Raw genomic sequence first — 27811 nt, 5'->3', positions numbered from 1 at the left:
AAAAAAAAAATTTCTTAGTCCCATTCATTTCAATCATTCTTTAGAAGCCAGCCAGCCTTTGATGACTTTCTTTGAGCAGTACAAACACGATTGCATACGCCAACAGTCGAAACTCTTCTCGTCAATTTCCTTTTTCTTCCGTGTGTAGTCCATCTCCATGTCGTTTTTCATATAATTACTTCGCTTCAATTTTCGTAAGCAACAGCACCGTGATGGCGCAGCCGAGTGTATGGGACTCGGTACTCGAACTCACCAAGTCGGCGCAGGACAAGAATACTGATCCCGTCCTTTGGGCGGTTCAGCTCAGCTCTATTCTCAACTCTGCCGGACTATCCTTGCCGTCGACGGAGCTGGCCCACCTGCTCGTCTCTCACATCTGCTTCGAAAACCACGTGCCAATCACGTGGAAGTTCCTCGAGAAGGCTTTGGCCGTCAACATTGCTCCTCCCATGCTTGTCCTCGCTCTTCTCTCTACCAGGTTAGTTACTACCGCATCCACGCTACTTGCATTTTTGTTTCTTCTGTTTTTCCATATGGATGTCGAATGGGCGGTGGGGACCTAATTTATGTTATTCTTGTCCTTTCTTTCTCTTTCAAACCGGTGTTGTTGTTTTTGTGTTCTTTTTGGTACTAATGCACTATAGATGCAAATACTACACATTTACAGAAAATAGCAATTACTTTGTTAGATTTAATGTTGGTTTTATTCTATATCGGTACAGGGTGATTCCAAATAGACGGCTTCAACCAGCTGCTTATAGACTTTATATGGAACTAGTTAAGAGACATGCTTTTTCATTTGCATCTCAAATCCATGGCCCAAACTATTCCATGTAAGTTTCCCTACAATCTTATTTTATTTTTGGCTTCTCGTTTTCTATGAATGACAATCGCCTATGCTATATTCGAGGATTCCTATATGGTTGTGCAGTATGTCATCGCATATTGCTGTACTTGGTGGAGGACTTAATTGACCACAACCTTTTCGTAAATGGTAAACAAAAAGCTAGAAAGAAAAACAATGACATATTAGAACAGGAATTTGGATTTTTGAACCTGAGGATTGGTTAAAGCATCTCTAGTGGTCTTAATGAGGCTGATTTGCAATTACAAAAAATTGCTGATCAGTTGCCAACCACTAGAGATGCCATCAGGGAAGTCCCTAGAAGGCAGGAGTCGCCAGAATTGGTGACTTGCTGGGATTGTTCCATGCAAGTTAAGAAGTCACGCGGTGGAGAGGGGCTGAGAACGACACCCACGAGATGGAGGAAAAACATGGAAGCTTTTTCTGCAAATTCCAGTGAGTCGTGTCTCACACTTGGAGTTGTGTGTTTATCGGTCAGTTTTGTGGGGCCCACTAACCACAACAACATTTTCTTTGCCAATTAACCATTTCTGACTTAAAAAATCAAACAATAAATATGAATTCCAACGGTCATATATATAGCAACAGTTGGAACTTTTTTGTTTTGATAAATATAGCCAAATTATTAATATTTATCTAATAATAATAATTGTTAGCCACTAGAGAGAATTGTCTCTAGAATGGGGGGTGGCTAGAAAAGCGGATGTTGCATTTCTAGCCACCCCAACAATTAGAGATGCTCTTTCTGTGGAACTTCTTGCTTAGTAACTCTACTTCCTTTATTTCAAAAAAAAAACTCTACTTCCCAATAATTGTTTCTGCTAAATGTATATGTGATTGGAGGAAAATTAAAAATGTTCTCCGACTCTAATGTTAATTCATATTGGAATCATTTTAGTGGTACTATAGTAAATAATTTACTTGAAGCGTGGCAGAGTTATCTTAAACATGCTTTTGCAGTTTTGATAGATTGCTTGACAAGCAATCATATTTAGCAATCATATGCAGTGATTGGAGCAATTTGCAACCATATTACTGTTCAGGATTATATGGTTAAAGTTCAAAATTAAATCTATAATCTATAATTAAAGAGGTTGTTTGTTTCCAATTTTTAATTTTCTACAGTTTACAAACTGCAATAGTTCAACTATTAGAATTTTTGAATACTCTTTTGCTAACTTTGATGCTAATTATGATTACATCCCGTGAAAGCAAGGAACTGTTTTTCATTTTCCCTCTCTGATAGAATTTATCCTTTGTAGAAATTGTTTTTCCATTTGGGAAGCCTGCATGGATTGCATTGCTTGCTCAGTTGTATATATAAATCCTTAAAAGGCCATTTCAATTACAACAACAACAAAGCCTTAGTCCCGAAATGATTCGGGGTCGGCTAACATGAACCATCATATAAAACCGTGAAAATCAAGTCGTGTCAGCGACACAGATTCGCTCCCTCCACTCCGTCCTATCCACTACCATATTTTCCTCAATTCCCAATAAACTCATATCACTCTCGATCACCCTCCTCCAAGTTTGCTTAGGTCTTCCCCTACCCCTCACCACTACATCCCTTTGCCACTCTTCGGTTCTCCTAACCGGCGCATCAAGCGCTCTACGTCTCACATCTCACATGGCCAAACCACCTTAGTCGGTTTTCTCTCATTTTATTCTCAATAGATGTAACCCCTACTTTTGTCCTAATTATTTCATTACGCACCCGGTCCTTTCTCGTGTGACCACACATCCATCTCAACATACGCATCTCCGCCACCGACATCTTATGGATGTGGCAGTGTTTCACTGCCCAACACTCCGTACCATATAACAATGCTGGTCTAATTGCCGTCCGGTAGAATTTTCCCTTCAATCTATTAGGCATGCCGGGATCACAAAGGAAACCCGTAGCACTCTTCCACTTCGACCAACCAGCTTTAATCCTATGGGCAACATCTCCATCTACTTCTCCATCCGTTTGGATAATAGATCCTAAATACCGGAAGCAATCCGAGGCCTGAACAACTCTCCCATCTAGGGTGATTGTCCCTGCCTCCCTACTCCTACGGCCGCTAAACTTACACTCCAAATATTCTGTCTTACTTCGACTCAACTTAAAACCTCTAGATTCTAGAGTTTGCCTCCATAGTTCCAACTTCATCTCCACTCCTTCTTTCGTCTCATCAACCAACACAATATCATCTGCAAACAGCATGCACCATGGTATACCATCTTAAAGTGAACTTGTTAGTTCATCCATAACGATGGCAAAAAGAAATGGGCTTAGTGCGGAACCTTGATGCACTCCAATCGTAATAGGAAACTCTTCAGTTTTCCCAACACTAGTACGTACACTCGTGCATACTCCCTCATACATGTCCTTTATGATGTCAATATATTTCCGCGAAATGCCTTTCCTTATCAAGGCCCACCAAAGTACTTCCCTTGGTACCTTATCATATGCTTTCTCCAAGTCAATGAAAACCATATGCAAGTCTTTCTTCTTATTTCGATAGTGCTCCATTAATTGTCTCATTAGATGGATGGCTTCCATAGTTGATCTTCCCGGCATAAAGCCAAACTGGTTTTCCGAGATCTTCACCGTCCTCCTTAGCCTTTGTTCAATCACTCGCTCCCAAAGTTTCATAGTGTGACTCATTAATTTGATTCCCCGATAGTTGGCACAATCTTGGACATCGCCTTTGTTCTTATACAAAGGGATTAAGATACTTTTCCTCCATTCTGATGGCATCTTATTGTTTCTCCAAATTTTGTTGAAGAACGTCGTCAACCATTCGATTCCTCTTTCTCCCAAACATCTCCAAATCTCAATAGGGATGCCATCAGGTCCTACTGCTTTCTTCAACTTCATCTTACTTAATGCCATTTTGACTTCACCCTTTTGAATTCTCCGCAGGCATTCATGATTTATCATATCGTGATGGATACTTATATCTCCAACATCTTGTTGGCGATCTCCATTAAATAAGTCATCAAAATAGGACCTCCATCGTTCCTTGATATCCTTATCTCCAACTAGGACTTTCTGGTCCACATCCTTCACACATTTAACTTTTCCGAGATCTCGCGTCTTCCTATCTCTCATCCGAGCAATTCTATATATGTCTCTTTCCCCTTCTTTCGTATCCAATCTTGTATACAGATCCCGATTCACCTTTGCTCTAGCATCTCGTATGACCTTCTTTACTTCCCTTTTAGCCTCTTTGTATTTTTCGTAGTTCTCGTCACTCCTACATTTCCCCAATAGTTTATAGGATTCTCTCTTACTCTTTACTGCTTGTCGTACTTCTTCTGTCCACCAAGATGTGTCCTTACCCGGTGGCATGCTACCTTTAGATTCCCCTAGAACTTCCTTCGCTACTTCCCTTATACTATGCTCCATCTTATTCCATATCGAATCTATATCTGAATCCATATTGCAAGTCCAAATATCTTTTTTGGTCATCTCATCCACAAATTTTTGTTGATTCTCCCCTTGCAATTTCCACCACTTAATCTTAGTCTCTACTTGAGGTGTTTGTTTTCTTATACATTTCCTACTTCGAAAATCTAGCACCACTACTCTATGTTGGGTTGTCGTACTCTCACCAGGGATCACCTTACAATCAATATAACTCTTTCTCCAAGCACTCCTTACTAAGAAGAAGTCAATTTGGCTCGCATTACCGCCACTCCGATAAGTCACTAAGTGGGATGTTCTCTTCATAAACCATGTGTTCATGATACTCAAGTCATAGGCTGATGCGAATTCCAAAATATCATTTCCTGCTTCATTCTTATCTCCAAAACCATACCCTCCATGAACACTCTCAAACCCATCTCGCCTAGAACCCACGTGTCCATTGAGATCACCCCCTAGTACCATTTTTTCATCCCTAGGAACCTGTTGCACCACTTCCTCTAAGTCATCCCAAAAAGCTTGTCTTATAGACACATCTAATCCTATTTGTGGCGCATATGCACTAATGACATTCACAACCTCATCCCCTATCACTAGCTTAACACTCATAATTCTATCGCTCTTCCTAGACACCGCTACTACCTCATCAATATACTCCCTATCAATAAGAATACCTACTCCATTTCTACCCTTATCCTTTCATGAGTACCAAAGCTTATAACCCCAAGGAGCTATCTCTCTAGCCTTGGCTCCAACCCACTTGGTTTCTTGTAGGCATAATATATTTATTCTCCTCCTCTTCATAACATCTACAATTTCAGCTAATCTTCCTGTCAAAGAACCTATGTTCCATGTCCCAAAGCGTAACCTACTACCCTTACCCCTACCATTACCGTGGACTAGCTTATTTACCCGCAACCCTTGCATATTTGACACCACCCCCGGGTCCTGGGGTGGCGCGCCGCTTCGGGGCGACGACCTAGCAACCCTTGCACATTTATCACTACACCCGGGTCTAGGAAGTGCAGCGCGTCGCTGAGTAGGGAACGCCCCAACGGTATTTATATTATGGTTCATGTCATAAGATGTGGCTAAGTTTTACGCTGGCCGCCACAAACCTACCGCAACCCTCCTCCTTTGTCCGGGCTTGGGACCGGCTGTAAAGGCCACCAAGTGACCCTCACAGGCGGAGTTTTAAAAGGCCATTTCAATTATTTTAATTTTTTTTTGTTATTCTTGTTCATCCACATATTTTCTAAGATACTCATAATATATATAATACAATTGCAGGATTATGAAATCGGTAGATGATGTTCTTCATCTTTCCCATTTATTTGGTCATCAAATGTGTGAACCTGGGCTTCTTCTGGTTGAATTTGTGTTTTCAGTTGTGTGGCAATTGCTTGATGCCACATTGGATGACGAAAGGTTACTAGATCTTACTTTAGAAAAGAAGTCTAGATGGTTAACTAGCAGTCAAGGTATGGAAATAGATGGTCATGAAAGTTTTGATGAGAAGAGAAATGACAATCATGAGGGGCTCCAAAAAGTTAATACAATTATGGCTGTAGAACTAATTGGAGAGTTTCTGCAAAATAAAGTAACTGCCCGGATTCTCTTCTTGGCACGCCAAAACTTGTAAGCATTTATGTTCACTCATTTATTTTGTGCTTCATATTTGAGACTGGCTGATGGGAGATGTAGACAATGATTGATAACATAACATTCACTTCAGAATGCCCGTTGAATGTATTTTATTTATCTAATGGAACCTTTTCAGTTTATCTGTATTAGAAATTTAACAAACATGTCAAATTGGACGAACAAAAATCATTAATATTGATATATATATAATTTTTTTTGCAGACCTTCACAATGGCGAGCCTTCATTCAACGAGTGCAATTGCTTGCAGCACATTCAGCTTCCTTGAGGAATTCGAAACTCATAACCCCGGAGATACTTCTGCAGTTAACATCCGATACACGGAAACTTTTGTCCAAGGACTGCAAAAAAGTATCACTGCAAGACTTTCAAGCTGTCATGTCTTCTGGATCTTTAATATCTTCTGCTGGTCAGTGTCATGGGGCTAGTTGGTCTGTGCTATGGCTTCCAATTGATCTGCTTCTGGAAGATGCCATGGACGGATCACAAGTTCCAGCAATCAGTGCAGTCGAAAATCTTACTGGTATAACTCAGTATGTCTGGAAACACAGGACAACCTATTGTTTTTTTAGTGCTAAAATATATGGTAAGGACAGGAGTATTTGTATCTTTTGAGGAATTTTGTTGATCCGGACTTGATCTTGCAGGTTTGGTAAAAGCTCTGCAAGCTGTAAATTGTACCACGTGGCATGATACTTTTCTAGGTCTATGGATTGCATCTCTAAGGCTTGTTCAAAGGGTAAGGATTCATGGCAACTTAAAACAAAACAAAAAAAAAATCTGATTTGGATCATTGCTTGGAAAAAGTAGCTTAGAAAGTTTGATAAATGTTGCTTCTCTTTTCTTTTTTTTTTCTAGAAAATCTTCTGTTCCAATTCGCTTTGCAAGTTGGGTGCTTTGAGTTTTGGAAGAACACATTATTTATTTAAGTCTATGTTAACTGTTATCTGAAATGCAGTCTTTGAAATGAGTTTGAATATGGTTATGTATACAAGAATTGTGGTTTTGTTGCTCCTTTGCACTCCCAAATTTTTTCTTTGGCGGACCATGTTGAAACAATTCCCAGCTAACTGTGATATATGAGAAAAACACACACATGCTATCAGCTTGAAGGATGTATAGTGTTGAATGCTCTTCTGGAATTTTATGATTCTTTTTGAGAAATTTACACACCACTTTTATTGATTTATTCCTATGACCAGTCTATTTTTTCTGCACTTTTAGGAAAGGGAGCCCAGTGAGGGTCCTGTACCTCGTATTGATACTTGCTTGTGCATGTTGTTGTCCATAACAACACTTGTTGTGGCTAATATTATTGAGGAAGAGGAAGGAGAACTGATTGATGAAACTGAAAAGAACCCCACTAGCCCAATGAAAGAGAAACAGAGTCCTGGAAAATGCCACCAGGGTCTGATTACTGCATTGCATTTTCTGGGCGAATATGATGGCTTGTTGACTCCACCACAGTCTGTTAGTTCTGTAGCCAATCAAGCTGCTGCTAAAGCTATGTTGTTTATCTCAGGCGTCAACAGTGGCAATGGCTGTTACGAAAGCATTAGCATGAATGACATGCCTATTAACTGTAGTAAGCAATTATACTTTTCTGCATTGTAGTTTTTTTTTTTTTTATTTATTGGAGATTTTGGGTCTGTTCGGTTCAGTTGTTAGATTGCAGTTGTTGTTGTTAGACTTTAGCTGATTGATAAGTAGTGTTTGATAAATCTTTGATGAGCTTATGCTGTTAAAATGTCAAAAGACTAATAAGGGTATGTTTTAAATTAGTATATAATAATTATACAAATAAAAATATTATACGACTGTTAGTAAAAATGATCTAGATAATAAGATAATTTTAAAAAATAAAAAATATTCATAAATAACAACTTATAAATATGTCTATATTATTACTTTTTTTCAAAGTTCACATAGCTATATTAAAGAAATTCTGTTACTTGTTTTTAATAATGAAAGGCAAATGGCCCCTAAAGTTGACAAGCAAGATCAATTTAGTCCAGCTCGAAGTTTAAGTATCAACTCAGCCGTGAAGTTGGCAATATTTGATCAATTAGCCCCCGGATCTTATAAAGTTTTGGTCTTAAGACTGATTGTATTTGGGCTAATTTGTCAAATGTTGCCAACTTCAAGGCTGAGTTGATACCTAAACTTCGATTTGGGTTAAATTGATCATGACTGCCAACTTTAGGGGTCATTTTGACCCTTAATTCCTTATTTTTTACTTCGAAAATTGTTTTTGGCTCTCCATAGATTAGAAGCAATCATAGTTGTTAAAGGCGCGCCTCGGCTAAGGCTCCAGCCTTAGCGCCTCTGGAGCACAAAGGCGGGCGCGGTCAGTCAGGCGCGCGCCTCAGCTACCTTAGGGTATTTTAGGGTATTTTAGGGTTGAGGGTACTTAGGGTTTTGAGGGTATTTTAAGGTTAAGGTATTTTAGGGTCTTTTAAGTTTAGAAAATAAAAGAAAAGCATGGATAGACAAAGATCGACAGTTTTTACTTCACATATCGCAACAGTTAACTCATGCCTTAGTAGTTAACTAGAACTTAACTCATGCATTTTATGGTTTTATTGTTGTTATTTGACTATTTGTGATTATTTGTGACTAGTATTATGAATTTATGATATTTTTTTTGTGTGCGCCTCGGGTCACTCGGGCGCGCGCCTTAAGTTGCGCCTTGCGCCAAGGCTCCAGGACCCCCTTGCGCCTTAGTGCGCCTTGCGCCTTTAATAAGCAATTAGATCTCTCAATACATTCATCCGATTTGCTCCAGTATTCTCATGATTTTCATTATTATCAGTATCATTTGAATTATTTAACAAGGAATAAAAAGCATCTGTGGAATAGAGATACTATTCAGCAGGGCAGCGTGTTTTGTGAAAATATGATAGGGTAATTTTGTCAAAAATCAAATAAATACAAAAAGCTTTTCATGAAAATTTCCAAAAAGGTGCTTTTCCTGACAAGCTCTAAACATCTGTTACTTCATTCAAAAAAGCTAAATGCCGCTGTTTTATGAAACTTAACCAAACACTATACTATCTATTGTTTGGAGTGAAAAGCTAAAAGTAGATTTGAAAAACCTGAAACAAACACCCACTTAGTGTTTCATAGAGAAACTAAAAGACACTGTTGATTTTACTTCATAGCTCCACCATGGCATCTCTGAACCAAAAAAATTTAGTCCAAAAAGCATTTTTGAGCTCTCGCTTTGAGAAAATCCTCATTTATGTAGCTTTATCATAAAATTGGTGCGGCAATGATCCTTTCGTGGGTTTTATTGTCTTGAATTTGTTGAGTGGTTTCACTTTATCTGACTAGTTTGCTGACAAGCTCTCCTCTTCCTCATCACTGCTCTACATGCTATTCCTTTCAACATTCTTTTGATGTCTCTGTTTCTTTGAGGATCCAAATTCTGATATTTAACTTTTCTTTTCCTTCTCCCTGTGCCACTTTCATTTGTTATTTTCCATGGATATTTATATATAGCTCTTTTTAGGTTTTCCAATATTGGCTTATATTCCACAGTTTTATCCTCAGGCTCTTATATCCTTCTAATTTCCTTTTTATTTGGTATGTTTGCAGCTGGTAATATGAGGCACCTGATTGTTGAGGCTTGTATTGCAAGAAAACTATTAGATACATCAGCCTATTTTTGGCCTGGGTATGTGAATGCGCACTCCAATCAAATACCTCGTGGTGTTCTTGGTCAAGTGCCTGGCTGGTCATCATTGATGAAAGGGTCACCTCTGACCCCCTCGATGATAAGCACATTGGTGGCAACTCCGGCTTCCAGGTATGCTGCCAGTTGTATATTATTTTGTTTGGGTGGATGTGTTATGTTTTGATGGTATGGGTTGTAGCGAAGTAGGAGGTATTCTTGTTTTCAGTACAACCACTGCCTACCCCTCTTGGATGGATGTGAATAAAAACCTTACTGCTATTAGAAAGACATTTAAGGCTACTTTAGTTGATCCCCTCTTGGATGGATGTGAATAAAAGCCTTACTGCAACTAGAAAGACATTTAAGGTCACTTTAGTTGATCAAATCCTATTGGTTTTGTCACGGTGTTCCAAATTCCCAAGTATAATAGTGAACTGTCAGTTAACTTAAGAGCTTTTGTTCACATTGTTTCATTTCCATGTAATGATCATTTCGCTTACCTAGTATTTTCTGAATCCTTGTGCATGGAGTTACCCTTTTTTTAAGAATACTAAGTTGGGTCTTCTACCTGTGTAAAGATTTGCTATGGCTGGCGTATGCCTTAGGCTTTGTTTGCTACATGGCACTACACAGTACACTTCTTTAGTCTCATGTTTGGTGTGCGTATATGTCTGGATAAAAAGCTGGTCTTGCCTTTTCCCCAGCCTTTATTCTTTTTTCACTTTGCTGAGGGACAAACAAACTTTACCAGCACTGGTTCATCGAATTCCCTTTTATTCTTGATAGACAAAGCAATTGCATGTTTTTACGTTTGGTTGATTTCTATTTGGGAAAACTTGAAGAGCACGATATGGTGTTTTCTCACTTGAAATACTGTATCTTTTCGTTCGTCCTTTCTTCCAATTCCTTTTAAAATAATATAATACCTTGTAGGTTTTCTCTTATATGATCTTTGGCAACTTATGTTAGGATAGTATTAGTATAGCTCGTGCATTGCAAGAGGTGGCAGCAAAGTTAGGACTTCATCCACATGGCATGGAAACCTGTGCAGCTGTTTTATAAAGTATAAAAAAAAAAAAAGGGCGGCCCGGTCGCATTACGCGTCCCCGCTGAGCGAGGGTCCGGGGAGGGGTCCCACCACAAGGGTGTATTGGGGGCAAGCCTTCCCTTGCCAATTTAATTGGCAAGAGGCCACTCCTAAGACTCGAACCCGTGACCTCTGGTCACACGGCAACAACGTTTTACCGTTGCGCCAAGGCTCGCCCTCTCTGTTTTATAAAGTATAAAAATAAAAAAAACTCTTTAAATTATAATTTATAAACAAACAATTAGAAAAAGAATTGATATAAGATATATTTATCGTCAAAACAAATACAATAAAATAGTGAAGGTAATTTTTTTATGTATTGACTCAAATTATGAATTAATTTTGTAAATCCACTATTTAATTATTAAATAGTATGTTGGGGTTTTGTAAAAAGGAAAAAAGAGCTAATTACTTTTTCATTTCATTTTTTGGTTTTGTATCTTTTATTTTATCTTGTCTAGTTCCAAATATAAACATGAGGCAATACTTCTGTATTTGTTTGTTATATTATCCTATTGTACCTTATCTGCTTCCAAATTGTCTTGATCACTCGCAGAATGCAAGTTAATGTTTCAAAATGTTTTTATACTTTTAATTGAACTAACAGTCATCCTTTTGTCCATGATTAAAAAAAGAAAAAAGAAAAAGAAAAAGAAAAAACCATAGGCGAATTGTATGTGTATGTGAAATATGGCTGGCAGAATTATTAGGTTTTCCTGAGAATTAGTACTAGACTTCTTCCCTCTTTGTCACTTTTCTATCCACTCTCTTCCTAATAGATCCTGGTCTTCAGTTATACACTTCTTTTTCCTGAAGCCAGGTATATCAGATGCTCTTTTTTATAAATTTACCCAGTGGTATGGCAACTGAATTTAAGCTCATGGATTTGATGGAAGCTTACCGGAGATAGAGAAAGTATATGAGGTTGCAGTCAGTGGATCTAAAGATGAGAAGATATCTGCTGCTACCATTCTTTGTGGAGCATCTCTTGTCCGTGGTTGGAACATACAGGTGATAGTTTGGATGTCATTTAGATGTTGTCTCTCTTTCCACCCCCTAGAGTTTTTGAGAATCTAATTTTTTTTTACATGTACAGGAACATACCATGCTTTTTATTATAAATTTGTTGTCACCTCCAATTCCTCCTGATTATTCTGGGAGTGAGAGCCACTTGATTGATTATGCTCAGCTTTTGCATGTTCTTCTTGTTGGTATATCATCTGTGGATTGCGTACAGATTGTATCCATACATGGTTTGGTAAGTTGTGTTTTAACTATAAGTTCCTTTAGTGAGCAGTATTTGTGTAGCATTGAAGAAAAAAAGAAAAATAAAAAAAGGGATGCGTGTCTGAAAAGAGAATTTGTTAAAGATTTACTATTTTCCAAATATGGTCGACTTTTATACTATTCACCTATCTCAAGCCATTGAAGCATGCTTGTGCTCAAAGGAAATTAATGTAAAAAGTTTGCAGATACCTAACCATAAAGATGATTGGAAAGCGTCTAAGCCTTCTTACCAAACCTATTGTTTTTCGCATTTCTTGCCAGGCTCCACTACTTGCAGGTGCATTGATGCCTGTCTGTGAGGTCTTTGGTTCATGTGTTCCCAATGTCTCCTGGACCCTTCCATCCGGGGAAGAAATTTCTTCTCATTCAGTGTTCTCCATTGCATTCACACTTCTGGTGAGGCTGTGGAGGTTTCATCATCCACCTCTTGAAAATGTCATGAGAGATAAAACACCAGTGGGCTCCCAACTAGGCCCTGAGTACCTCTTATTATTACGGAACTCCCAATTATCATCTTTTGGAACTTTGCCTGGGGATCGTATCAAAAGTAGGAGATTCTCAAAATATTTAACTTTATCTTTAGAACCCATATTCATTGATTCTTTTCCAAAACTGGAACTCTGGTACCGTCAACATCTTGAATGTATTGCTTCCACGTTTTCTGGTCTTGTACATGGTACACCTGTTCACCAGCTTGTTGATGCAGTTCTCAATATGATGTTCAAAAGGATAAATCGAAACGTTCAGCCTTTGGCTTCTACAACTTCTGGAAGTAGTAATTCATCTGGACCTGGAGCTGAGGAAGCTTATGCTAGACTTCAAGTCCCTGCATGGGATATTCTAGAAGCCATTCCTTTTGCTCTTGATGCTGCTTTGACAGCTTGTGCCCATGGGAAATTATCTCCACGTGAACTGGCTACAGGTTTGTTCAATTTGCTTAAGAAATCATTCTTTTCATCAAGTTCAATTTTTGTTTGGGGAGGCAGCCTATATAGGGAACAACCGAGGAATGGAGAGAAAATTTTTTTGAGGGATGGTGAGGACTGGAGAGGGGATTACTAAGTTCTTAGAGAATATGGAAGTTATGCATGACGCCTCAATTTAATTTCCCATTCTTTTGTCTAATCTATTTTAGCCCATACTTCTCTATTACAGGACTTAAAGATCTTGCTGATTTTCTACCTGCATCTTTGGTTACCATTGTCAGCTTCCTTTCAGCTGAAGTTACAAGAGGTATATGGAAACCAGCTTTTATGAATGGGACTGATTGGCCTAGCCCTGCTGCAAATTTATCCACTGTTGAGCAACAGATAAAGAAAATCCTTTCTGCTACTGGTGTTGATGTTCCAAGTCTTCCTGTAGGTAATTCTTTGAATTACTTGGATTAGTTTTCTTATCATTGGAACACCTTTGAAGTTCTTTTTAACACTGTTATCAAACTCGTACGAGTTGAGTCAGCTAGGTTTCAAGCCTTCTCTATAGGGAGTATTGAACTCGATCAAGACTCGGTGCTGTATCGGCTGAAAGGCGAGTCTGCCGAGTCTTGAAAAAGGTGAAAAAATTTACAATTAGTTAGTAAGCAGCAGCTGACTTTTGGGGAAAACCAGAAGTCCTAAATAGGAAGGAGAGGACTTTGTGGCCTACTTACATTGAAAGGAACCAATAAGGTTTAAGTTTAAAGAATAAAAAATTAATAAGTTCTTGGTTGATATGGTTTCTTTTTGGACATATCAAAATTGCATATCTGCACTTAGTCATGGTAATATTTTAAGTTCAACATTTTAATTGAGTAGAGTCAAAAGTGTTTAGCATTTTAGTAGTTTTGAAAACCATAAAAATTAGATATGGAATATAAAATTGCTCTTGAAGGTGATACATTTTTTTGTTATCATATAATATTATGAATTTGAACTGAATCTTACAATTCGATTCACGGGCCATGATTCATAAATGAGGATTTCGATTCACGAGTCTAATCTTGATTTGACAACTATGCTTTTGAACATGACAATAGCAAACTGAATATGCATACACACTTCATATGTGTGAAAGATGGACTAAATCTGAATTCGCATAAAATATGACTGTAGTTGGACCAATCAACCCATGCTTGGTTTTGTAACGCCCTACAACCCTAACCATCAGAAAAAGTAGTAGTGCGAAGGCCTTAAATTTGTTTTCTCTTGCAGGGGGGAACTCTCCAGCTACAATTCCATTGCCGTTAGCAGCTCTTGTAAGCCTCACAATCACTTACAGACTTGATAAAGCATCTGAGAGATTCCTTGTTGTGGTTGGCCCAGCTTTGAATGCTCTTGCTTCTGGTTGTCCCTGGCCATGCATGCCTATCATAGCTGCATTGTGGGCACAGAAGGTAAAGCGGTGGAGTGACTTTCTTGTGTTCTCTGCTTCTGCTACTGTCTTCCACCATAATGGTGATGCTGTAGTTCAGTTACTGAGGAGTTGCTTCACATCTATCCTCAGTTTCAGTACCTCTCATATTTCTTCTAATGGAGGGGTTGGTGCGCTTCTAGGGCATGGTTTTGGCTCTCACTTCTCCGGGGGTATTTCTCCTGTTGCCCCTGGAATTCTTTATTTGCAAGTGCATCGATCTGTCAGGGATGTCATGTTCCTGACAGAAAATATTCTCTCTATTCTAATGCATTCTGTTAAAGAAATTGCAAACAATGGACTACCTAGAGAGACAATAGAGAAATTGAAGAAAAGCAAGTATGGTATGAGATATGGGAAAGTCTCTCTTACTGCTGCAATGACACGTGTCAAGCTTGCAGCTTCACTTGGAGCTTCTTTGGTTTGGATATCTGGTGGATTGAGCTTGGTTCAGTCTCTGCTTAAAGAAACCTTACCCTCTTGGTTCATATCAGCCCATGGGTCAGAGCAGGAAGGAGGACAATCTGGAGGTCTAGTTGCCATGCTTGGTGGTTTTGCACTAGCGTATTTTGCGGTGCTTTGCGGGACATTTGCATGGGGTGTTGACTCTCAATCACCAGCACGAAAACGACGGCAGAAAGTCCTTGAGTGCCACTTAGAATTTATGGCGAGTGCATTAGATGGGAAAGTATCTCTTGGTTGTGATTGGGCGACTGCGCGATCATATATTTTCGGGTTTCTGAGCTTGGTTGTGACTTGCACACCAGCATGGGTGGTTGAGGTGAATGTTGATTTACTGAAGAGACTAAGCAAGGGATTGAGGCAATGGAACGAGGAAGAATTGGCTGTAGTCTTGCTGGGACTTGGTGGTCTTGACGCAATGGGGGCAGCTGCTGAACTTATTGTTGAGACTTCGTTGTGATTCATTCATTCTTGTCAAAAGCAGATAGCAATAACAATGTATAAATATCAGGTAGAGTATGCAGGGTGTTTGATCTCATGTCTTCAAGTTGTAATTTTCTGTGTAAATCGCCATAAAATAGAATGCTCTTCCATTTTTCTACTGATTTTTGCTTCACATGTTGTATCGGATGCTGATGTCATTTTTTTTTTTTTAGTTTTATTGTTTTGATTTTAGTAACCTCATTAATTTTTATTAAACTAAAATATGGTGACACTTGATATATTTTTTGATATTTATATCTGTGACATTTTTCACCTGAATTTCCTTTGGTTTTGTTTAGCATTGTCGATTTGAATAATGAAGTTAACCTTTTTTCCTTGTCCTAAAAAAGAAAGGTCTTATTTCTAGGAATAATAAAAACAACTCCAAGTCATGTAAGGCAAATTTTATGTGTAAATTGCTTTTGTGAAACTAAAATGGGTTAAAGTCCAATTTCGTCTATTTGGATGATTTCAATTAGATCCTTGCGCTTTTAAGAGCATAATTTTATGCTAGGTGTTTATTTGTTTGTGTGCTATTAAATTTCCAAAATTAGGGTTGTCAATTTTTTTCTTGTTATTAATATTTTATACGGTAAATTGGAATAGGGTATTGGTATTTTTTTTTTGGACTCGGGGTATTGGTATTTTGGTCCTTCAATCCAAACTAAAATGAAGGTTGAGTAAAAGAAATAGAATATTCTTTTGTTTCCCAAAACGAAAAATTCTCAAGTTTGAGCGCTCTGCTCTGCACTCATTCTTTTTCCGGATGATGTCCTGTATTTAGACTCTAAATTTATTTATCTGATGATAAAGAAATGGACGCCAATTTGTTGTCGCTAACGTCAGCAGTTGTCTTACCATGGCCTTCCTTGCATGGTCATGTTCGCATCCCTCTCTTTATGCCCAAAAGGCCCTCCGCCACAGGTTCGTTCCCATTTCCGCTCACGCACGTTGTACTGTTATCAGAGTAGAAGGATATCCTAATTTCGACTTTACTTTTGGCGATTCACAGTTTTGAGAAGTAGCATAAGCAAAGAAGAACCAATTCTACAAGGAATGCCTAAAGAGTATTACGATGATGTATGTTTGGATATGTCCCTTCTCTCTTGTTTTGTTAACTTAAAGCTTTCAACTTTGTTTCAATTCTCTTGCGTTCTTTTACCTTATCTTTCCCTTCAATTTTGACAGTTTACTTATCCGCTATACTGAGTCAGTCTATTGTTCCTTTTTGCGTATATATTTTTATGCTAATCCTTGGATACTGAAATAGTAGCTTAACATACAGTTCCGATTTAGTACAATATTGTATTCTGCCTTGGTTTACAATAAGGGGTAGGTAAATCATAATTGCTGCAGCCAGAGATGCACACAATAGAAACACATTTTATCCATCCCAAAAAATGTTCTGGAAACAACATTTTTGAGCCACTGAACTATCACCATTCAGATTTTTTTATTTTATTTATTCTTTTAATTAAAATACATATAAAAATATTGCATATTGAGGTCATAACTTCACCTATATGCGTTGGTGGGTTCATTTGTCAAAAGTTTGAAGTCCTAAGTTTTTGGAGTCCCTGCACTGTTTGAATAGTGGCAAATGTCCATACGCAGAAAGACCCACAACTAGATGGTTTGATTCTTATATTATGGTCTGAACAAACATCTGAACGTTTTGTGACTCTAATCCTTTTTTTCAGTTATGATAATGAAACCTTTTTCGCTCTTTTATAAGGCTCTTAGTTTCAGTTTAATATAAATGGGGTTTTAATAGCATCTCCAAGAGACTACTTTGTTAGGCTCTTAAGTTTAATTTTGAGGAGTTTATGGAAAAATTCAACTCCAAGAGCCTCTTAGTTTATCCTTAAATTTCTAAGAGTCTCTATTATTGAGGAGTCTCTCTTCCTTCCTAGTCCCCTCCTTATTTCATTTTTTTATTAATAATTTATTATTGAGGAGTCTCTCTCCTCTCATTATTGGTAAATATAACAATATATAATAACTTCAATGATAAAAAATAAATATGGAGTGAGCATGTGGCGGATTGTTGGAGATGACATGTATTTTAATGTCTTAAATGACTAAGAGTTAATTGTTTATATTATTTTTAGATAGTGTACTAAGAGCCCCTTAGAGATTTTCTAAGAGTTTAGTCATGATCACTTCCTGTAAAGCCCTTCTCATCTTATTGCAATGTTGCTAATGCTTTAGTGAACTGTTAATTGTTAATTTCTTTTCCATTTGTGCCTTATTTTCAATCAAATGATGTTAATTGCCTTTCTATCTTTACTGAAAAACTTCCACTGCAAGTTATGAATCATTTGAGTAGGTAAGCAAATGGTTGTTTTCATATGGATAATAAAGTTTGTTTCTTCATGCACTGTATTTCAATAGATACTTCTTTAATCTATTTTGAACTTGCTATTTCAATAATCTTCCTTCTAGGAATGGCAAGCTCAACAGCAAGAGAAGTCCAAGGAGTTGCAACGGCTTCGTCAACTGGAAGATGAAGAAGAAGAAAGGAAGATTGAAGAATATCGTGACATTGGCACACGGTTGAATGAATATCCTGAAGAAGATGTTAGAAATGCAAGAAAACTGGTCTCAAGTTTTATTAGATCTGCTGAAGAAGTGGAAGAGGTCATCAATCAAAAAATAAATTACCAATATGCAAGCTGAAGTTTACTTGCTTTGAATGACAGTTCTGCACTTTTTAAACCTTGGCAGTTTCGAATTCCTATGTGTTTGTGTGTTTTATTTTGCACATTAAATAGCTGAATGCCAAGCCTCTTAAATCCATCTGGTTTTGCATTTGGAACAACATAGATTGAAAAACTAGTGTAAAAATATTGGTAATAAGATGGTCTGAAGTTTTCCACTGGACATTCTTAATGTGCTTAAGCTACATATTTCATCAAAAGCTGTGGATGTCTGACTTGAAATTGTTTTGTTGTATGCTGAAGTTGTTTTGTAAATGAGGAATGTATTTCGTTATGTTTCCTTATTTGTTATCTATATGAAGAATGCTAATAGTTACATTACATGTTCTTGGTGGAAAGTAAAAATATCTTATTTTCCTCCTCGTCCTCTTAAACTTTTGACAGCCTGATTAATTCATGTGACATGCAACCCTGTTGGAAAATGAATGCTAACAACTGTTGAACGTGATTTTGTACAGAAAATTGAAGAAGCTGTTGCAAATGGAGAAGTGAATGAACTTGTACTAATGGTCATATGGAATCGCCTTGATCTTGCTCGGCGTGATGTGAGTATATTAAATCTTCTTTATTATCCCCAAGGATTACCAGTGATATATTTCTAACATATAGCTTATTCTCAAAGAGTGGCATATCCATGCCTTGATGAATGATCCTCTGAATACAAATATCAGGCATTAGCATGAACTTCGCTTCATGCATATTGACACGGTTATTCATCCATTTTTTTCCAGAATGAAAAGGATGCTATTAGAAGCCTTGATCTTTTATACAGAAGGGTTGAGGTATGCTCCTGTTCATATTGTAAGCAGCTTCTGATAGGAATCAACTGAAAACGATATTTCTTTTTTTAGGAATAAAGTGAAATTATACTTTCTGGTTGTGTTTTACATGCCATGCTTCTATAGAAATTAAGAAACTCTAGTTTCATACATGAGAGATGAACTTAAATCAATTATTGGAACGTATGGAGGGATGATGTATATTCCTTGAAGCTTGATAATGTTGTCACAGATTTATTATGAGAATTGGCCAGGACAGAGTTTTGATCAACTTGTATTTGTGACTTTTATTAAGGTTTTATTTTCCGAATTCTGTATACCATGGAGCCTGCTTCCACGGTCTAGTAAGGTTGAACTTGTTAACAACAGCGTGCAGCTTGTTGAAGTATTTTGATAAATAGTGAATGCCATTCAGTTTTCTGATACCCCCATACCAGAATAAAAAATGGTTTTGATTCATACTTTTATCCTAAAAAAAACTTCATTGAAATACTTGGCACTTAGTATGATACTTAAAGTTAATGTTCAGAAGTTACTTTTGAATGTCTGGCTTTCTTTTCAGCTTCTTAAGGGTCCATGTATTTGTGACATTTTAGATGGAGATTCTGAAGCAAGAGGCAACTCCTTCCATGAGATTGCTGAATGATCTTTTGAATATGCATGATGGGTTTGACGATGATGGATGGCTTAAAGAATGCAAAAAATGCATGATCAACACCTTCCCACGAGAGGATCCGTTTAGCATTCTTGTTCCAGCAGGTTTTGACATTGATAAGGTAAGTTGAAAAGCAAACAAATTTCTTGCATTACTTCATGTTTTAAGTCCATAAATGACGCAAAGTAATTCTAGTTTCTGCGAAAAATGGTCATCTAATATACTGTTGCACATGATTGCTTCACTGTAAACAAACTCAATTAAATTAAATTGGCCAAATTTTCCTGTAAATCAGCATCAAGGGCCATTTCAACCACCATTGGACGCAGATGATGTTCTTTTGAGGGTAGATTTTGTCAGGGAGGTTGATGCTTTGCTCCGGGAAGTTAGGCACGAGGAAAGTGAAGCACAGAATGTAGAAGGGTTTGATGCTGAAACCGTTGCAACCAAGTTGAAGCAACAAGAGAGGCAAAGGACAATAAGGAAAGTAGAAGCTCTGTTAGATCTGGCTATTAATTTGAATTGGTAGCCATGTAACTTTTGTCCTCTTTCATAATTACTAAAGAGAGCCATAGGAAGTAGCACATTCAGCCAGTGTTACACATAGCTTATGCATGAGGAGAGTCATTGAAGTAGAATTAGAATTATGTTATTTTGACAATGAAGCTGTACACTTAATACTTTGGTGCCTTGTAAATGATTGTTATCATATATATTCCCAATGAAGCTATTTTAGATATTGTGAGTTTCTCTCAGTTTCCTTCCGACTTGAGGAATTAAATAGTTGTCGATCTTTTTGTTTTTTTTCTTTAACAGCGGATGTGGAAACAGTTGGTTTTGCAGTTAAGTAGTTGATGGTGGTATGTAATAAAAGAACATGATGAGTAGTTGAATACATTAATGTTAATGCAACCAACTGTATGAAAGTCGATAACTGAACATACTGTAACACTTTGCAATGCAGGGCATATCCAAGGACTTAGTCGTGTTCCTTTTTAAATAAAAAAATCTCAGATTAAAGAAAAAACCTTGTCTGTGCTGGCAAAAGTTGTTATTGTTTTCCACGCTTGGATATTATTACACAACTATAGACACTAAGAACAAAATTTCAGTTTCACAAAATATACAAAAGACCGTGCAAGCCCATCAGGAAAGATGAATACTTCAGTTTATTATATGGGTTTCATTCTACAAGTAACTTCTAAAAGTTGGAATTGAAGAGTAGGCATCAATCAAACATCCAAATTACTGGCTTCAAATAGAGTGCAGCTGTGAGATTTCATTTCGTATGCAATTAGCCCTTCAATCTGCTCAGCAACTGCCTCACCTTTATCTGTAAAGAACCCTGGGAATGGTAGGGCAGTATCGATTAATCGATGCCATTCCATTCCTTCAGGAACTGGGGGTAGAATAACACTCTTTGAATGCCCACCTGCATTAAAGGCCATGTATATATCACCATTTATGTTGGAACATTCTGAGTTTATCTCTGCTTCATCAGTCTCCAACAGAACGGCCAGGAATTTGCAGGACGGATCTTCCCAACTTGGTGAAGACCCGTCATTTCCATGCCAATCTATAATTTCTTCCTTGAGGAAGTTCCTCTTCTGAAATAGGTCATTTCGCCTAGCTCTCAATGAACTCAAGTAGGAGATGAACTGTGTCATTTGAGTGCCAAAACCTGTTGAAAGGGCATTCCAATCATAAGGCTTTCTATCGCCATATGAAACCGAGCCACTAGATGATTCACCACACTCATCTCCCATGTTAAGAACAGGAACACCCAATGAAACATATAGAATAAAGAGGTAGTTACGAATTTGTTTAAGTCGTCTTTCAAGGATGAGAGTTTTGTTTGTAGCTCCTTCTTCACCACAATTCCAGCTCAACTCCGAGGCTACTTCTTCACCACTGAAGCTGACTAGGTCAACTAAAGGAAGCCCAGAGTTCCTGGCTATAAAATTAAAAGAGAAAGCAGGGCCTCGACCACTTGAAAAGATGTCGCCACTCCCACAGAGTCGTGTTGCAAGGTCACTAAGAAGACTTTTACCTCGCAAAAAATTCCTCACATCGAAACAAAAATTTGTATTTACCTCAGCCCATCTTTTCCAATGAGGAAAGCTGATTTCCTTTGGTATCAAGTCTTCAGGATCCCAGCAGTCTGCAATTAGTTTGGTCTTTGCGAGTATTGGATCAAAAGCTATTGCTTCAACCAAGGGAGGGCGAGACAAATATTCACCCTCAAATCCTCTAAGCAGAAAGGAAGCATTTATGAAGCAGAAGCCATCAATATGAAACTCTGTCACCCAGTGTCTAAGACTATCTAAAACCATCTTCTGGACAACGGGAAAATTACAATTCAAAGCATCCCTTGATTCCAATTCTACATCCCTATTTGCATAATAATAGGAGAAGTCATCAATTCCTTGCAGTGCTCCATCTTCAGCAGTATGAGTGAAAACAACTTCTAGTAAAACCTCTATTCCATTGGCATGCAATTCCTTCACCATCTCCTTCATTGAGGTAATTGCAGATATAAAGCCACCAGAAGGCCCATATAGATTTGATGGCGAAAAAAAGTGACATGGAAAATAAGGGCCCTTTTGTTCATCAAACGGAAATATTGGCTCTAATAAGACTGCATTTACACCAAGATTTTTAAAATGGTTCAACTTCTCAGTCACACCAGCAAATGTCCCTGCAATATCGCTGTATACCTTAGCAGACTTGTGTTCAGTAAAACGCTTCACATTCAACCTATAGACGATGAGTTTTTCCATAGTCATATTTGGACCGACATCACCACTCCACTCAAAAGCAGGTTCCTTGCACAGTCGTCCTAGATACTTGGGCAACAAACAAGATCCATGATCTGCTATGGAATTAACAACGATTCTAGCATATGGATCCAAAAGGACACGCTTTCCATCACCTTTACCTGTGTCTCCTTGACAAATTGTTCCCTTGCATCGATAACCATAACTCGTAAATGCCCATGCATCTTCTAGTGAGGCATGCCATACATCCCCCGATCGATTAACATATGGATCTAGATCAAGCTCCAAAGCAGGTTTACTTGTTGTAGAGTCATCATAAAGGCATAGGGAAACACCTAAAGCGTTTCTTGAAAAAAATGCAAAATTAATTGAACCATCATTCGAAAAGGAAAGACCGAGTGGATATGGATTCCCTGAACTAAAACCAATTGGTACACAAAAATTTTCCTTTCTATGATTCCTGATTTCTGAGCCATTTGGATCAGTGCTTAATGCATATTTAAGAAAAAAAGAAAGATAAAAAGGCGTTTGTTTCGCCTCAAACTGCAGTTCAACTGCAAATCTATCTAGAGCATTCTGTGCAAGTGGTGTAACCATAGTCTGTGCATCGGGGTCTAAATTTTGTGAATCCAAGGGCATGAAACATGATGAGTCTGACCTATATATACCCCAAAAAAGCATCAGGTCATGGTTGCTAGTACCCAGTTCCAATGAAACTTCGATGTGCACAACGTAATTGGAATTTTTCTTTTTAACGAAAACTTTCACATGACCACCAAGTTGTGTCCTAAACAAATAAGTTGATACCTTTTTTAGTTGATCAACTTCAGTGCTTGTGGAAGATATTTTATCAGCTTTTCGAACAGGAGTTCCTGCTGCAGCAAATATCTTGAAATTAAGGCCCCAACATGTCCTGGAATTTTGTGAGAATTCACCAACCAAGGATCTTTTTACAACCATTTTCGCAAAGCCTTGTGTGACTTCTTTCTGATAGAGACAATTCGCATAGACTGTCGATTTAGATGCCTCAGTAACTCCACAGTTACAGCAGCATGGCCTAATCGGAAGCCGGGGAGGAAGAGTTGTCATTTCTTCTTGACGGCAAGCTGATCATATGAGACTATCTTCTGCAGAAACAGTGTCCTGTTTGAAGTCAGAACAAGCAACTCCATTAAGAAAGAAAGAAAAACAAACTAAATGAAGGTATATTTCCACAGGCTTTGAATCAAATTTCAATCAATAAATGCATTATATGGACAATAATCCCCATTTCAGCGCCTACTAGATGGAAGCGGAATCATGTCAAGAAAACAACCTGATCACATAAATTACATTTATCAAAGAAATAATAAAGCTTCTCAAATCTTATATAGCGGAATGGGTTTTTAATTTCATTGTAAAATGAGATAGCATTATGGTTAAGATGAATTGGAAAAGAATAAAAGCAAAATGTAGAAAGAAAGAGGCTGATGTTATAAAGCTATAAATACAGAAATGAAAGCATTGAAATCCCATAAAAAGAAAAAAGAGAAAATTAGAACTTACAGTAATGAAAATAGGTATTGCGATGGAGAGAGAGCAGTAGAAGAGAGTGAAGATGCGAAGTGGATCAAAAGAGAGGTTGAAGAAACGGAGTTGAATTCCTAGTCGCACTGCACTGCTTCCCCAATAACATCTAATCTCATCCCCATACCCCATAACTACCTTCCATTTCAATCATTCAATACTCACTCACTAGACATACATTTCAAAATCGATTCTTTAATCGCTACATTTATTTTTTAAATTAAATTAAAAAAAGCTTATCTTTTTTTTTATTTTTTTAATTTTAATCAAACATTTATTCAAAGAAAAAATAATCAAACATTATAATATATAAATTAAGGTAGCGTATGATAAAACTTAAAATTAAGTGCTAAATATTATAAATGCTAAAAATATTAAAGGGTTAATACATATATTTGTCCTTGTATTTGTCCGTTTTAGCACATATGCCCCTATATCAAATAAACACATAAATATATCCTTATATTTTCTAAATTTCAGCAAAAATGCCCTAATCTAAACGTTATGCTTATTTGGCATAACGTCGTTAGTCTAGTCACTATACCATTAATTCAACACCAATTAACAAATTACACCTATTTAAAATTAATTTTAAACCCTAATAAAAATTATAATATGTGTCATAGGAATATAAAATGAAAAACCCCTAAAACATATACGTAATCCAACCGACTCCTTCCCCCTTCTCTTATTGAAATCCATTGCACCTGACCTCTGTTTGAGTGACGATCGTCGATGGCGAACAACTGAGCGAAGGTGGAGAACAACAAAGAGGGACGGTGACATTGATTGGAGAGCAAAAAACGAATTTGGTTAGGTTAGGCGTAATCGACGTCCCTCTCCTCTGGCTCCGCCTCTCTCGGTTTCTGTAAAGCAAAATCCCTAAAGATGGATGTCATGGTACATCAACCACTCTTCCTTTGTTCCGATTATTTCTTTAGGGTTAGAAATTTATCGTTACTGTTCAATCAATTTCACTGGATTGTAACTTTTGGCTTCTCTAATTCTTTGCAGGATGGGTATGTTTGATGCACGAAAATTATGTTGGCCTTGAAATCGAGTTAATACAAGTTGGTTTTATGAAATTCTAGTTCTTTTTCACTACTCAAACTCTCTTATGCTGATAAATGAAGCTATATTTATTTCCAGTTCGGTTAAGCATTTTCTAGCGCAACAAGCTAATTAGTGCTTTTACATTTTTATCTACTTTGGAAAAACATGTATCTTCATTTGCTGAACCAATCTAGTTGAGTGGAATTAGGAAACTAAGGATGTATAGAGAATATACAATTAAGGATAATTCTTTGAAGATGTTTATTGTTTAAGAAATTACAAGTTTTATGGTTTGGAAGTGGGATAAATCTTTGCAGTTGTTGATGAGTGACATGAGATCAGGGCAGATTGCCTTTCTTTATTTTCACTTAGTTACTGTTGTGCTAGATATGTGGAGAGACAGGGAGTCATATATTCTTTTAGTATTGTTTTTTTGTTGTTCAAAGACAGAGGGCTATTTGTTTGTTCTCTTGTAAATTTTCATTTGCTATATTCATATTAAGTTGCTACAAAACCTTGCTTGTTCTGTCGCTCTTCTGTTTCTCCTCCCTGAATCAATGATTTTTATTTCCATCTTTTTTTTTGTATAGGCATTTCGTCCCCAATCTTACCATTGGCGCTCCTGTAATTGAGAGTTTGAGAAAACACACAAAGTAATATCTCGAATCTTTCATTTTTTAGTTGTGTTGATCTTTTTAACTTTCATATTGAAGACATTTATCTTTTGGTATAAACTTTTTGCATTCCATTCGGACAAGAGGTTTGGCCAGCAGTTATAGCAGTTATTAAAGAGCCTTCACCTTAATGAAAAAGATTTGAGGGATGCCATCCAAGCTGTTCATGGAATTCAAAGTATGATTTTTTTTCTTTTTCTATTTTTCCTGCTTCAAACAGTATGTTATCCTAATGAATTTAATGTTGTAGAGGAAGTCCACAATGCATGATTAGGAAGTTTGAAATTTGATATTTGCTATTTGCTGAAACAAACCAACATTACAAGTGGAGCAATGGATGCTGGGAGCTACTACATTGAATGAGTACATGAAATACATTCAGAAGGATGCAGCTCTATTGATATTAATGAAGTTTGCGGATCAATTGTATATTTAGGAAGCAATTTTATCACTTTTGTAATTTTAGAAATAACACTTGTAATATATCCTTTTGGATCTATTTATAAAAATTTATCAAAATTTAAATTTTTTGATATTATATGCTCTTTTTCAAATGATTTGAAAGTTTTGTTGATTTAACTTTAAATAATTGGTCAATTATTATTATTAGGTATAAAATTTATCTATAAAACATAATATAAAAATAAATAAATTATTAAGAGGAGCACTTAAAATCGGCCATACAACTAAAGCGGCAAATTTTAAATTACTATAGAGGACGAATTTCGTCGCTAATCTGTATATATGGTCTCATTTGGCGATAGATTTAGAGTGATTGATGTGTACAATTTCGTCGCGTAAATATTTGTCGCGAAACATTTTGCCGCGAATTTTTTTGTCGCTAAAGATCTATTTTGGCATTTTTTCGTTGACCTGGCAGGTGATGTGGAGGCTGACATGTTGAACAGTTAGTGCCACATCATTAGTCTGTTAGATTAGGGCATTTTTGCTGAAATTTGAAAAGTATAAGGATATATTTATGTGTTTATTTGATATAGGGGCATATGTGCTAAAACGAACAAATATAAGGGCAAATATGTGTATTAACCCAATATTAAATGATATAACTTTTTGTTAAATATTAAAAAAAAATACTGAATTTAAAAATATTAAATGATACTAATATTCAATTTAAAAGTTTAAGTTAAATTTTTTTATTTACGGATTTTATGACTTAACTAAAATATTTAAGTTGTGGTTGAATTATACCGAGAGAGAATACATTCTCTCTAGGATCTCCATCTCTCCTTCAACCAGTGCCTCCCACCTCCTCCGTTTTCTGCTCCTTCTTCTCCCCCACTCCTCCTAAACCGTTGACTCTTCTTTTGCCTGCGTTCTTTTTTTTTTTTTGCTGCTGTCTAGTTGAGGAAGAAGAAGGAAGGTCCTCCCACCTTTTTGGTTTTTTTGTTTTCGTAGTTACTTTCCTTTTTGTTTGTGTCAGTTTTTTAGTTGGATCCTATATATTTTATCGTATTTCTGAATCCGTTTGAATTGCGCCTATTGGTTAAACTCTTTGTTTTTGTAACCTTTTTGTTTTAGCAAGGACAGAAACGGTAGATCTTATCCGTAGATCACTGGATTTACGTGGATACAAAAGAAATGACTTAGATCCGAAGGTTTAGAATGGTTCAAATGCTGAAGATTTGACTATAGTTGCTTTGCGGTGAATTTGGAGTTACGATCTATATATAGTTCAAATGTTGTTTATGTTTTTTTTAACGTAATCTTGTTTATGTTTAATGTATCTTTAATGGCTTTTTTTACTTTTAATAGTCATTTTCTTGCTTTTAATAGTCTTTTCTGACCTCGTCGACTATGTATTAAGCTTAACCTATATGTATGAAATGTTTTATTCCTCACTGGTTTCATATTGTACTTACAATTTTATGACTTAATGGAATATTAGTATTACTATAAAAAATATCTAAGTTGTGTATCAAATAAGTTTAAAATCAATAAACACTTAATATATTAAATTTAAGTGCTGAAAATTGTTATCAAACATGATCAATATTTCTAAATTTATACATATTAATATATTTTTTTTTATTTTTTGTCATTTTATTTTTTTTATTTTTTAAAAATTTGCTCAATGCGCTTACATTAAAGAAGAAAGAAAAATCCCCACCAGACCCGGATGTGATTCGAACCCATGACCTCCCAAGTCATAGGTAAGCTCTCAACCACTAGGCTAAGAGCTTCACTACAACAAAACATTTCTAAATGCGAGGATCGAACCATGGACCTTTGGTTAAGGGCGG

At 36.9% G+C, this 27811-nt stretch overlaps 3 protein-coding genes across 5 annotated transcripts; 2 read left to right on the top strand and 1 right to left on the bottom strand.

Moving 5' to 3' along the window:
- The first annotated feature begins 51 nt into the window (after positions 1-51).
- LOC136218318 (mediator of RNA polymerase II transcription subunit 33B) lies at positions 52-15522 on the top strand. Its single transcript, XM_066005117.1, has 12 exons — positions 52-478; positions 723-833; positions 5571-5918; positions 6147-6466; positions 6591-6682; positions 7168-7528; positions 9541-9751; positions 11603-11717; positions 11803-11964; positions 12255-12915; positions 13149-13355; positions 14183-15522. Exons 1-12 carry the CDS (start codon positions 213-215, stop codon positions 15301-15303), a joined length of 3975 nt encoding a protein of 1324 aa, XP_065861189.1. The 5' UTR covers positions 52-212; the 3' UTR covers positions 15304-15522.
- Positions 15523-15962: 440 nt separating this feature from the next.
- LOC136218317 (protein PALE CRESS, chloroplastic) lies at positions 15963-20219 on the top strand. Of its 2 annotated transcripts, XM_066005115.1 has the most exons (7): positions 15970-16250; positions 16339-16406; positions 17772-17966; positions 18505-18591; positions 18778-18828; positions 19422-19601; positions 19776-20219. In XM_066005115.1, the coding sequence occupies exons 1-7, from the start codon at positions 16142-16144 to the stop codon at positions 20007-20009; spliced, it is 924 nt and encodes a 307-aa protein (XP_065861187.1). In that variant the 5' UTR covers positions 15970-16141; the 3' UTR covers positions 20010-20219. The 2 variants fall into 2 exon arrangements, with proteins under 2 accessions (XP_065861188.1, XP_065861187.1); XM_066005116.1 differs by lacking the exon at positions 18778-18828 and having other exon boundaries at positions 15963-16250.
- A 276-nt stretch (positions 20220-20495) lies between these two features.
- Positions 20496-23978, bottom strand: LOC136218315 (isoamylase 2, chloroplastic). 2 transcript variants are annotated; one of them, XM_066005113.1, is made up of 2 exons: positions 23803-23978; positions 20496-23400 (listed from the first exon to the last, which is right to left on the bottom strand). In XM_066005113.1, exon 2 carries the CDS (start codon positions 23344-23346, stop codon positions 20713-20715), a length of 2634 nt encoding a protein of 877 aa, XP_065861185.1. In that variant the 5' UTR covers positions 23347-23400; positions 23803-23978; the 3' UTR covers positions 20496-20712. The 2 variants fall into 2 exon arrangements, with proteins under 2 accessions (XP_065861185.1, XP_065861186.1); XM_066005114.1 differs by having other exon boundaries at positions 20496-23384.
- Between the last annotated feature and the right edge of the window lie 3833 nt (positions 23979-27811).

The sequence above is a fragment of the Euphorbia lathyris genome, chromosome 2 (genome assembly GCF_963576675.1).
Source record: "Euphorbia lathyris chromosome 2, ddEupLath1.1, whole genome shotgun sequence".
In the NCBI taxonomy this organism is placed as follows: Eukaryota; Viridiplantae; Streptophyta; class Magnoliopsida; order Malpighiales; family Euphorbiaceae; genus Euphorbia; species Euphorbia lathyris.
This window is presented reverse-complemented; position numbering and strand designations above follow the sequence as displayed.

Bases quoted from the DNA above. Each gene is read 5' to 3' on its own strand.
- LOC136218318 (XM_066005117.1), top strand. From the start codon at position 213: ATGGCGCAGCCGAGTGTATGGGACTCGGTACTCGAACTCACCAAGTCG. The intron at 11,965-12,254 runs GTAAGTTGTGTT...ATTTCTTGCCAG, and splicing joins TTGTATCCATACATGGTTTG to GCTCCACTACTTGCAGGTGC. The intron at 13,356-14,182 runs GTAATTCTTTGA...TTTCTCTTGCAG, and splicing joins TGTTCCAAGTCTTCCTGTAG to GGGGGAACTCTCCAGCTACA.
- LOC136218317 (XM_066005115.1), top strand. From the start codon at position 16,142: ATGGACGCCAATTTGTTGTCGCTAACGTCAGCAGTTGTCTTACCATGG. The intron at 16,407-17,771 runs GTATGTTTGGAT...TCTTCCTTCTAG, and splicing joins CTAAAGAGTATTACGATGAT to GAATGGCAAGCTCAACAGCA. The intron at 19,602-19,775 runs GTAAGTTGAAAA...CCTGTAAATCAG, and splicing joins CAGGTTTTGACATTGATAAG to CATCAAGGGCCATTTCAACC.
- LOC136218315 (XM_066005113.1), bottom strand. From the start codon at position 23,346: ATGACAACTCTTCCTCCCCGGCTTCCGATTAGGCCATGCTGCTGTAAC.